Source organism: Myotis daubentonii, chromosome 12 (assembly GCF_963259705.1).
Source record: "Myotis daubentonii chromosome 12, mMyoDau2.1, whole genome shotgun sequence".
Taxonomy (NCBI): Eukaryota; Metazoa; Chordata; class Mammalia; order Chiroptera; family Vespertilionidae; genus Myotis; species Myotis daubentonii.
In genome coordinates this window covers 37,786,979-37,799,173 of record NC_081851.1, presented here as the reverse complement: position 1 = coordinate 37,799,173, position 12,195 = coordinate 37,786,979, and the positions used below count along the sequence as shown (strand labels likewise).

The following is a 12,195-nucleotide window of genomic DNA, read 5'->3' as shown; positions in this document are numbered from 1 at the left end:
AAATAAAAGATAAATCCAATTTAGTTGAAAGGACTTTTGTTTATTTCCCCTCCCTTCCACAGTACGGGAAAGAGGTGCTTCACAATAAATAAGCTCACATTACACAGTGAGTTGATGTTGTTTTCCTAAGCGTAAATCTCTAACTTTTAAGTTATTCACTGGGGCATAACCAGTTCATTCACCAAAACCTTTTACAACCTACAGAAGGTTCAAAATAAGAATTTACTTGAAATGATGGCCTTCATCAGAGGTCCCATTCTCTTGATATAGCATTTGATCCCAATATAGGAACTTGGAGTTATGCCTTTTGTACTTTTTTTCTCCCCAAAGGAAGTTTAAAATAGAGAAGAATTTTGCTTAACTAAGTCAGGGAGAAAACTACTCACTGGAACTTCTAATTCACAGGTAGTAATGGAAGTTCTGCAATAATTACAGGTACCATATGGGGATCAGAGTTTACTAGTGACGACCTTCAGGCACTGAGAGACCCTGAAATAGCTTCTGAATCATTAAAGAATGATGAAGTTACATAGCAATCTTTAACGTGTGTGCACCTAACAACAGAATGTCAAAATACATGGGGCAAAAATTAATTGAATTGCAAGGAAAAACAGATAAATCCATTATCAGAGTTGGAGACTTCAACACTCCTCTATCAGAAATAGGCAGATCCACAGGCAGAAAATCAGTAAGGACATAATTGAACTCCACAACACCATCAACCAACTGGATATAATTGACTATTTTGTCCAAATACACATTCTTTCTCAAGCTCACATGAGCATTTATCAAAACAGATCACATTTTGGGCTATAAAACACACACTAATAAATTTAAAAGCCCAGAGATCATTCAATGTTTGCTTTTAGACTACAAAGGAGTTAAATACTGAAGATTAGGCAACACACTTCTAAATAATACATGGATCAAAGAAGAAATCTCATAAATAAAATGTATTTTGAAGTAAATAAAAATGGAAATACAACTCATCCAAATGTGTGGGATGCGGCTAAAGCAGCACTTAGAGGAACATTTATAACATTGAATAAATATATTAGTAAAGAAGAAAGAACTAAGATCAATAATTTAAGTTTTTACCTTAGGAAAAGTATGAAAAAGGAAAGCAAGTTAAATTCAAAGTAAGGAGAATATGATAAAGTTATTTATTTTAGTTATCATCTTGTTCTACTCTAAATTTCTGAAAATTAGTCACCCACATGGGGCAGTATTTCTCAAACATTTTAATTAAAATCCCTGAAATGGCAAAAAGAAAGAACTCATACCCATTTCGTTAGAGTCTGGGGGCACAGTCTACAACAAAGGAAAAAAACACACCCTAATTTATCTGAGGTTTTACATTCTAAAAGTTAATTTTGATATTTCAATTTCCATTCTATCCACTAATATATCTGAGTATGTTTTAATATAGAAAGTGTTCTAACTTGCCAGCTAAGTTCCTTTTAGATTCTTTAATTATTCCTTATTCCAGGGAGATGTGCTGGTTTTGGTCTGTGGATCCAGGTATGCCAAGGCATACTCCATAGTACTCCCATTTGAGAAAGGGGATGAAAATATACAGTCTCTGTTAACCAGAATATCACATAGTGGATTGTAGGCCTGCCTCGTGACCCCCAAATCCTGCAAAGCACAAATTCCAGAAAGAATAGGAGAGCATAGGCAGTTCCTCATGCCTTTCAGTAGAGGCCCAATGCTCAGCAGTCCTCGGCCAAGCTGAGGATGAGTGAGGTAAGGCATCCTTTCTCCCCAGGGATTGAACATGGTAAGTAATCGTTCTCTCTGTCACCACATTAATGTTCATTTCCTCCACCACCACAAGTGTTTCTTCTTCCAACATGCCCTGGGTGGGAGGGAAGGAGAAGTCTTGCCACGAGAAGGAGAAGTGAAGTGATGCTCACTATAATGCGTTGTCTGCTTTCCCAGTTCTCAATATTTTCTGTCCCAACTTTCTGGGGCAATGACATGTTCCCAGCCCAAAAAAATGATTCATTACAGGGTGAGCCTCATATTAGTGGAAAGAACAGAAATTCCACAAACAGACCCAGTACTCCTAAGACTGTATCAGGTGACAAATGTGGGATTTGAATTCAGTGAGTAGATAATAAATTATTCAACAAACGGTGTTTTAGAGTAACTGGATCATTATTTAACAAAAGGCAAGTTAGACTTTTATCTCACATCTTACACCAAAATACATGCCCAAGAAATTCAAATTTAAACCCAAAAAGTCACAACTTAAAAGTACAAGGGAAAATGAGAGATCAGTCATTGAAATGCCTTCCTACCCCAAGACTAAGTATTATGCAAAAGTAGAAATCACAATGGAATAATGAACAGATTTTAAGTCCTTAAAAGTAAAAACACAATCATACTTCTGTAAACCCAAACACAATAAATACATCTAAGTTTAAAAGGCAAAATGAAGAAAATGTTTTCAATTTAATTTTTTAAAAACTGCTTACAAATCAACACAAAAACAACCTACTCAAAACATGGTCTAAGGACAGAAATAGGGAATTCACAAGCAAGTAAATTCAAATACTCAAACATGGAGAATCTTTAAATTCTACCAAACTTTGGTCTTACCCAAAGAAATACAAATTAAAATAATTAGATACCATTTACCAACATAATTAGAAAAGTCTAGAAAATGATAATATTCACCATAGGCAAGGTTGCTGATAAATAGGTATTGACACATAGGTGGTAGAAGTATCAATTTGTACAGCTGTTCTGGAGGGCAGATTGTCAAAACATGTTAAAAGGTGAAAAAGTGTGTACCTTTGACCTTAGTAATCCAGCTCTGGGGATTAGTCCATAGAAGATAATTGAAAGACGCTAGTAATAATTTAGCGGCAAGAATTTTCATTTCAGGTTTGGGTATTTAAAAGTTTGAAACAACCTACATCTCAATCAATAAGGGATACATAAATAAACAATGATAATTCTATACTGGAATGTGTCATAGTCATTAAAAAATTATAGGTTGATAAGATATATTTATATTGTTTGCCACAGAAATAGTTTCCCTATGTACTGTAAATAAAAGGCAGATTTAGAAACATAATCTACTAAATGGCATTTTGAAGGAAAAAAAGTGAATATACAAATATCTGTATCCATTACCCATAATGAGATCTGGTAGGATACCTACCTGCTGGTTAAATCTAGTAAGAGGATGCCTCCGGTGAGTCAAATTTGGGCTTTTTTTTTTTTTTTTTTTTTTTTTTGAGTGGAATAGAGAGGGAAAGAGAGAGAGAAACATCAATGTGAGAGAAACAAATCTATTGGTTGCCTCCTGCACGAGCCCTGACCAGGCTGGGGAGGAGTTTGCAACCAAGGCATGTGCCCTTGACCGGAATTGAACCCAGTTCCCTTTGGTCCGCAGGCCGAGGCTCTATCTGCTGAGCCAACCTGGCTAGGGCTGGGCATATTTTTTAGATTCTTTTGTTTGTAGATTCTGATTTTCGTTTCATTTTGGAAAAAGAATAAGTAGGATATACCTGAGGCTGGCAGAGAAGGAGTGTGTTCTGAATGGCCTGCATGGAGAGGTGGCAACCAGAGGGTGTGCATCTGTGAACACGAAGAGGCCAGCACAGTGGCCAGCATAAGTGTGTTTGTTTTGTGTGTTTTTTGGAGGGGGCAGGGTTGTGGTTGATGAGGTTCAGAAAGAGTCCAGATCCAGGAGGATTCCCCACCTGGGTAATGTCCCAGTTGACCTCACCTCCCTAAAAAAATGCTCAGGCCCCAGGCTTGCTTTCTTCATTCTAGTTCAGGGACCTATGATTCATCCCTGAAACCCTAATTATAACACCCAAGGTCTGCTATGTGCAAAAAAACATCTGTCATTGTTTCAATTTGTTGGCAGGGGGTGTGGATAGCATGCAAACTGGCCCAATGACATGCTCCTCCAATGCAGAATAATAACCCAGGAGCCATCCAAGGTGAGACGTGCTCAAGCCCAGAGTTTCCATCTGAGCTGGGTGCTAAGCAAGGTGAACAGTTTATGTCCCTTCATAGTTCATATGCCAATTCCTCAGAGCCACTGCCATGGCAAAAGTTAGAGGCCTTGAGCTATTTCTTCTTTTTTTAATTGTTAACAGTATGTCCCCCATGACCCCTCACCCTTTGCCCCCTTCCACCCCACTCTAGGCCTTCACTACACTATTATCCGTGTCCATGTCTTATTTTTTTTTAATTAAATCAAAAAAAATATTCGGGTAATATTGGTTAATAAAATTATTCAGGCTTCAGGTGTACAATTCTATAATACATGAATATTGTATTGCGTGTTCACCACTTCAAGTCAAGTCTTCTTCCATCACCACTTATTCCCCCTTTACTCTCTTCTGCCTCTCCCCCACCCCCGCTGTTTCTTTCAACTAAGAAAAGGATCCTAAGTTTGTGTTTTCCCAGTTGGTTGCCAAGGCCTGCGCAGGGAGGGAGCAGAGTGTGTAATTGCAAACCTCTCATTTATCAGCGCTGGCTGCTTTTGTGTCACCAAATTACGTGTACCATTTAGCCAGTTAATCTCCGGTACCTCTTGGAAGTACATTAATTACACAGAGAATGCCGCAGACCTGGCAAGAGATGCTGGAGGAGCAGTTAAGGCCCATCTACCCTCTAAGTGCCCAGGAGACTTGTTTACTGACTGACCTCATTCAAACTCAAGCTGGAGATATGGCCTCTTTGTAAGAATCCAATATTTTGACCTAAAAGTAGTGATCTTCAAAACAAAACAAAAGACAAACAAAGAGCAAATGAGCAAACAACAACACAAACCTCCCACACAAGCCTGGGTCCTCTGACTTCAAATGCTATAGTAGCATCTGGTCGTCACTTCTGAGGCTCCAGCTGTGCTCACAGTGGCCAAGGGCAGAGATGAAGACTGAGTCTTTGCCCTCAAACAAGTAGAAAAGAGAGGGCAAGTACCAACCAAGGTTAATCCAAGGCAGGACATGGAGGGGCCGAACTCTGCTGATGAGGTTCCTAGCCAGAAACGTTAACATATTCAAAGATTAAAACAAAAAAAAGCAAGGCAATAGCAGGCTGGAATTCCACTAAGTTGTAGGTACAAGCTTGTTACACAACGCAGTTATGTGTACGTGCCTTCTTGAGGAAGCCCTAAGCATCTACGAGTACCTGAGAAGTACAAGCAAGAAGGAGAAGGTGGGGAAAACGGAAAGCTTTGCAAGGTAAGGGGACAATGAAAAATTAAAAGCAAAGGTACTGAGATTTCACTTGACAAGGGGAAAGACTCTACATGAAAGAAAATGGTTTCCTACGACTAATAGAAAACAATAGCAAATACATGATATTCCATTTCAATAAACTTCCAACTTGTTCTTTAAGCCGAGGTAATGATTCATTTAAGTCATATTCAATACAGCCAATCCATAATATTTCAAAAGAATTTACCCAGATTTTTAGATTTGGTATAAAGCAGTGGTTCCCAACATGGGGCACACGCCCCACAGGGGGAATTTGATTTTTAAAGGGGACAATTAGAGAGTGGGCTGCTAACAGTGAATTTTTTGCATTTCTATGGTTCTAGGGGCCTCATATGTAGTACATAAATATATATTGGGACATATTTATGCATTAAGTTCTCTATTATATGTTTTGAAACTTTATTTGCTACTTTTTCATATCACTTCATATTATTATTTTTTTAAACAATTTCTTAGTGATTTCTTCCTCAGTACTTCAACTGTCCTTTCGTTCTTTTCTTTTTCTTTTTCATGGATGCCATGTTCTTTGGAAGCTTGTTTAGACCAAGTTAATGGCCCTTTAGGCTTCCTCCACGTGAACAGGAGTTCACTTTTTGAATAATAAGAATTATATGTCACAGGGGGGCATCAGGATTTTAGAGATGCTTAGGTGAGGCATCGCCAAAAAAAGGTTGGGAACCACTGGTCTAAAGGGAATGTGCCTTGCATTGGAAATGAAGAGTTCCTAAGAGATGGTTCTGGTAGCCCAGATTTCAGGCTTTCCTATTTCAGGCATTTTATACTTGACATTTCATGGTCGGGGGAGGGGAGGGAGGCAAAACAAAAGCAAAAGTACCCAAATCTCTAGATGAAATTTTAAACATATTAGCGTTTAGTTTATACTTGAAGTTTATACTTAAAAATGAGGTGATTAAAAATATTTGAAATGGCCTTGGTCGGGTAACTCAGTCGATTGGAATATTGTCCCGTACACCAAAAGGCTACGGGGTTTGATCTCTGGTTGGGGTATGTATGGGAGGCAACCTATCAGTGTTTCTCTCTCTCTCCCTTCCTCTCTTTCTCAAATCAGTAAAATATGTCATCGGGTGATGGTAAAAAATATACATATTTGAAATGGTAGCAGAACAGCAGTCAATTTTGGCAATCCAAAAAGAGAAAGAAGGAGTGACATGATCAGCACTGGTTAGCTTAAGTCTAATAACGGTGGATCCTCACATTTCCCCTGGGTAAAGTACAAGAACACTTAGAACAACGAAGAGACTTCAGCAAGAGTTCTCACTCTGCCCTGGCCAACGAGGCAAGCACCTTTAATAGTTGCTCATAAATCCACAGTGGCATTTATAAATGTCAGAATGTACTTGTAGATAAAATGCAATTGGTTAAGCCAGAAGCTTCTCTAACAGCGACTGACTGAAGAGCAGTGGTTCCCCCCGTGTTCCTCCCCTGTCTCCCCAGCAGCAGCCTAAGCCACACCAGGGAACTTGTTAGCCATGCAAACGCTCCTGTTTCCCACCTGGCAATCTGGTTGCCCAAACCCTCCAGGTGGTTGTGATTTGAGGGCACTGCTGTGGAAGATCTGCAGAGGTTGTGCTTGTGAAACCAAGCGCACAATGCCCAATTCAGCGTGTCAGGCTATTCCCTTTTTGGTTGACCCAACCTCCGCTTCCCTTTGCCCATCCCTTTTTGTGGGCAGCCCAAAGAGTAGGACCCTGTTCAAACACGCTTTCAAAAGGCTCTCAGAGATAGGGCTAATGGAAAAAGTCACCTAGTTTTTGTATGTTACCATAGCAACACAATGGCACGAAGCATCATTTATTCGTACAAGAAAGGTCCCCTTCGCAGGGGATGTGGCGTATTACAGAAAAATTCTGAGGAAACCAAATATTGGAAAAGCAAATATGGGAAACTCAGCTTCTAAGGCTCCAGGTACACCTTTACAGCCATGTTCTCAGTGAACTTTCCCTAATTATGGCTGCCCAGGAAGGAAAATCTGTGTTCTGGGCCAACCCCCACTGTCTACACTGAAAGACAAAATTTCCATGCAATGGAGAAACATCTTACTTCATGCCTCCTACTGGCCTCAGTCCCAAACCCACAGGGAAGCTGACCTGTTTCATCTCTACACATCCTTAGTGACACTTGGCGTCCTAGGATGTCCTTCTTTAGGTCTACATCCAGTCCTCCTTCTGGGAGCTGCCAGAAAAATAATAATGTTTATTTCTAGATTATAAAACCTACTTCTGTATCACAATATCACTTTGATTTGTGTATAACCCTTTCTTTTAATAGTTTATAAATAGCTTCCACGTTTCCATCTCATTTGATTCTCATAATAACCTGTGAGGTGGGCACAGTTTTATTTCCACTTTACAGCTGAGAAAACTGGAACTTAGTGCTGAATTCAGTAAACAACCGACCATGAAATGTGATGGAGGAAATACAAATATTTTGCATCAAAAATTAAAGAATTCACAATGTGCAAAAGAACTCCCAAACTTGCTTGAATTTGTCATCTGCCAAATGATATTCACAAAAATCATTAGGCAGGTTTTTAAGTTGGGTGGTATTTTTCTGGCTTAAGAAGGATGGGGAGCAGGGAGATGAGATGAGTAAGACAGACACTCTCCCTGTTATGGAATCCACATAACCTGCAATGACATTCTATGGGGTTCACTGAATAGCAGGGATAACTTGATGGCACTAAGATGAATTAAGATCTTATACATGCCAGGCACGATTCTATGTTCATTACATACATCCAACAACCCTGTTAATATCACCATTTCAGAGATGGGAAAAGCAAGGCACAGAGAAGCTAAGTCACTTGCCCAAGATTACACATCTTGCTCCCTGGACGCAAAGGAGGATGTGGGACTGGAGATGCCAAGCCCCCGTGAGGTTTGCTCTGCCAGCGATGGAAACCTGACATGGGAGGGCAGCCACCACAGGAATCTGGATTACTTTTCCAGGGTTGCCATTAATCATCAGTCTCCACACTCTCTGCCAGAACATCAATCAGTGCTCAGGTTCTAAGTAACCAGGAGTATTAACTGATTCTTTCTCAGAGTGTCCCCATGAAAATGGGGAGGAGAGGAGAGAGACTGGTTTTCTAGATCTGGGTGAGCAATGGCACACTGCCTGATTTGCCTGGGACTGCCTTCAACGAGGGGAAGAAAATCAGAGAGAAAAGCAACTCTGGAGGAAATGGGCAAATGAAAGATGCATGTGGCCCTGATGAGTACAGTGGGGCCTTGACTTACAAATTTAATTCGTTCTGAGACCAAGCTCCTAACAAGCTCGTTAACTCAAATTACTCTATCAACTGAATGCAAAAAATCAGCTGAGAGACAGCTGGTATCTCAAAAAACTCGTTAGTCGGGACACTCGTAAGTCAAGGCCCCACTGTATTTAGTAATCTAGAAAGTGAGATGGAAGGCAGAAGTCCTAGTAAATACTTTTATTTATTTATTTATTTATTTATTTATTTATTTATTTAATCGATTGGTTGCCTCCTTCATGCAACCCAGATATGTGCCCTTGACAGGAATCGAACCTGAGACCCTTTGGTCTGTGGGATTTTTTTTTTTTTTTAAAGAAATAGAAATAAAAGGGAATCCTCACTGGTGTAAATTACTCTTGCCTTCTTTTTCCTTGACTTTCCCCCAACTTGTCACATTTTGGAATTGTATAAGCCAGCTTTTACATATTAATCTTTAAGGTTTATACATCATTTCCTTTTTCTTTTTTAAAATATATTTTATTGATTTTTTACAGAGAGGAAGGGAGAGGGATAGAGAGTTAGAAACATCGATGAGAAAGAAACACCGATCAGCTGCCTCCTGCACACTCGCCACTGGGAATGTGCCCGCAACCAAGGTACATGCCCTTGACCGGAATCGAACCTGGGACCTTTCAGTCCGCAGGCTGATGCTCTATCCACTGAGCCAAACCAGTTAGGGCACATCGTTTTCTTTTAAAAAAATCTTTATTGTTGAAAGTATTACAAATGTCCTCCAATTCCTCCCCCCCATTGACCCCTTCTAGTCATACATCTGTTTCTGAAAGAAGGAAACAAAGATCAAGTTGAACTCACTTTCCGCTAGATTACCAAATACTCATCAGTGCAAAAGAGAAGAATTAGATGATGAATGAATGCAGTCTTCATGGGCAATTATACTGTGATGCGGTGGGGGAGACAACTTTCAAAAAGGGTCGTCACATTTGTTTCCCTTTATCATGTCCTGCCCCTAATTGTCACTGAAGAACTTAAGCCCACCTCGAGATCCTAGGAATTCAACAACATTTCACAGCAAGTTCCAGAGTATTTCCCATAATCTCTCCTCAAGGCCAAGTCCCAAACCTGGGAGATGGGCCCACAGAGACCACAGTTAGGTGACTCTTCATAACCACACTCCTTCCACACTCTAATAATTGGGGACCAACGACTTCCTCACGGAGGGCCCTGTGAGCTTCACTTTCCTCCTCTATACATGGGGATGGTAATTCCTTCTTCATTAGGTTGATGTTAAATTAAATGAGTTGATACATGGCAAGCACTTAGCACAGTGGCTGACACAGAGTGAACGTTCAAGCTCTTATTGCTACTACTAGAGTTTGCGGAGAAAATTACAACAGGGAAGCGGCATATAGGAGGCTTCTAGTGTATTGGTAATGTTTTATTGCTTTGAAAACATCTAAAATCAGAACAATAATCAATACAAAAAAATAAACAAAAAGGTCTTAGGAAAAGGGGTGTGTAGGGGGAGCGATCCATAAGCATGCCACCTATTGGTGAGTTTCAGGTGAGGACCTCGCTGGGTGCATCCGCTCCACACTGCACTTAATTCCCTGGGATAATGCGGTTCCTAACTAGCATGGGCAGGATTACAGAGGGGTCCGCGAACCCCCTGAAACCATACCCGGAACTGGGTAAGGCTGCGGCTCAGGGCATTTGAGGGGAGGGGTTCTATAGCTTCTCTCAGACTCAGATATAGCGAGCAACTTGCTTTACAGGGTTAAACTCGGGATATTCACGGAACAATTCATCTCACAGAAGCTGCGGCAATAAGCAGGACACCTGGGCTGCTGATCTGCTATCTCCACACGGGACAGACCCGGCTCCCGAGAGCCCGGAGCCCGCCAGGCGGTGCGCAGCGCAGCACCCTCATCACTTACAGACAGACCTGTGAACGCACCGCTCCGCAGACCTGACCCGGGTTTGTGGGTTTAACTTTCCTTCCCTTCCCCCATCCCTTGTTCCCTTCCGAGAACAAACTCAAAGGAAATAGACAACTCTCAGGGTTTCACTCCTGCCTTGGCTGACTCTTAAACCACGTCTCCCAGGGAAGTTAATTAAAAAAACAATTAATCCGCACAAAAATCCAAAATCTACTCCAAAGCTCAAGAGCTCTGTAAGTCAGAAGAGCGAAGGCACCTCGCCGGACCGTGAACATCTGCTCGGGCTCAGGGATGGGAAGGGGTCCCAAAGGGAGCAGGCAAGGTAGGCGGGAGGGTCGGGGCTCGCCACCCTCTGGGTGTCTACACACTCCGACGCGCAGGGTGAAGAAGGGCTTGGAGGCAGCCAGGCAAGCAGGGAGGTGAGGGCAAGTGTACGAACACACAGCGGCGGATGGAAGTCCCAGCCCGAGCACACCCCGCTTCCCTCCCCGGGCCGGTGTTCTCGCGCACAGTCCAGGTGGCCACTTCGCGGGGAAAGCCTGGGTGTTCGACGGCCCCCCTCTTTGGAATGGGCTCCCCCCATCCCCAGGAAGCCCGATGGACTCCCCTTCCAACCTTTGAAAAGCACTAACCTGGCTCCACTCTTCTAGGCGGGCAGAGAAAAGCCCTCGGGGAAAAAGAAATGCAGGGGACAGGGGAGAGCGGGGTGTCGCCGAAGGGACGCAGGGAGGGGGCGCGCAGCTGGCGGCATACGTACCCAGCGCGAGCAGGGCGAGCTGTCCAGCCGAGGTGACCATTTTACGGGCGGCGGGCGGCGGGCAGCAGGCGCTCCAGCCTCCTGCCCTACCTGCGGTGCCCGAGTGGCGGAGCGGCGCTGCGGGGCCGGGGGAAAAAGGCGCCGGCGAGGCAAGGCCGGCCCCCGCGCGGGCGGGCGGAGGGAGGACCCAGCGCCTCGGCTACCCGAGCGCCTCGGCTGGCCCGCACTCGCCTGCACGCCTGGGCGGAAATGGGAAGGCGGTTACCGTCACCTCTCTGCCACTCGGGACCGGGCACAGCGGCCCACTCTCCCGCCCCGATGGGGGTGCCCCCCTAAGGGCATAGGAGGTGGAGGTTTGGGGCTGGGGGCGGGGACGTTGCACGCACCGTGCAGGGCGCGGGCGGTGGGGCGGGGCGATCTGGGACTCTCGGAGCCCCACCGCGGGAGCTTGGCACCCAGGACCAGCAAAAGGCAGGAAGCGCCCGACTACAGACAACACCCTCAGAGGAGTAGTAGTAGCTCAGTGCAATCCGGCCCCTGCGCCAGGGTCCGTGCCTGCTGCGGAGCCCGAGTGTCCCCAGGCGCAGTGGCAGCTTCTAGGCTCTAGGCGGCGGAGCAGAGCCGCAGGTGGGGGTCACCTGTGCCCACTGCAGCTGCCAGGGACCGGGGATGAGGCCCTGAAGGAGACCTGACCTGTGAGCTTTGCAGGTCGCCTGCTAAGACTCGGCCTAAGGAAAGTGCTTCCTAGAAGCCAGCGAAGAAGTTGTGAATCCAGGTTGCTCACCTGTGCCCCATCCCAGGGAAGAACACTTCATTCTCCGGATGCTTGCCGCTGGAGCAGTCACCCCACGTTCACAGGCAGGCGCGTTGTTAAGATCAGTGTGTCTTCGTACATGTTGGCCTGGGGCTAATGACGATGGGCCTCTGTTTATGGGGCACCTGATTAGCTACCACTACCCCCAGCCCACCCCGCTACAGGCGCTGAGGCCAGGTGTGAGGTAGCATGCTGAC

At 43.9% G+C, this 12,195-nt stretch overlaps 1 protein-coding gene across 2 annotated transcripts in view; it reads right to left on the bottom strand.

The window, feature by feature from the left end:
- TGFA (transforming growth factor alpha) overlaps positions 1-11,495 on the bottom strand; it is a 95,513-nt gene extending 84,018 nt beyond the window's left edge. Inside the window, exons 1-2 of one of the 2 annotated variants that reach the window (XM_059659504.1) lie at positions 11,185-11,495; positions 7,358-7,442 (exon numbers count right to left, since the gene is read on the bottom strand). In XM_059659504.1, coding sequence (XP_059515487.1) covers positions 7,358-7,376 — 19 coding nt within the window. In that variant the 5' untranslated portion in view covers positions 7,377-7,442; positions 11,185-11,495. The remainder of the gene's footprint in view (positions 1-7,357; positions 7,443-11,184) is intronic. The other variant, XM_059659503.1, reaches the window with a different exon arrangement.
- Between the last annotated feature and the right edge of the window lie 700 nt (positions 11,496-12,195).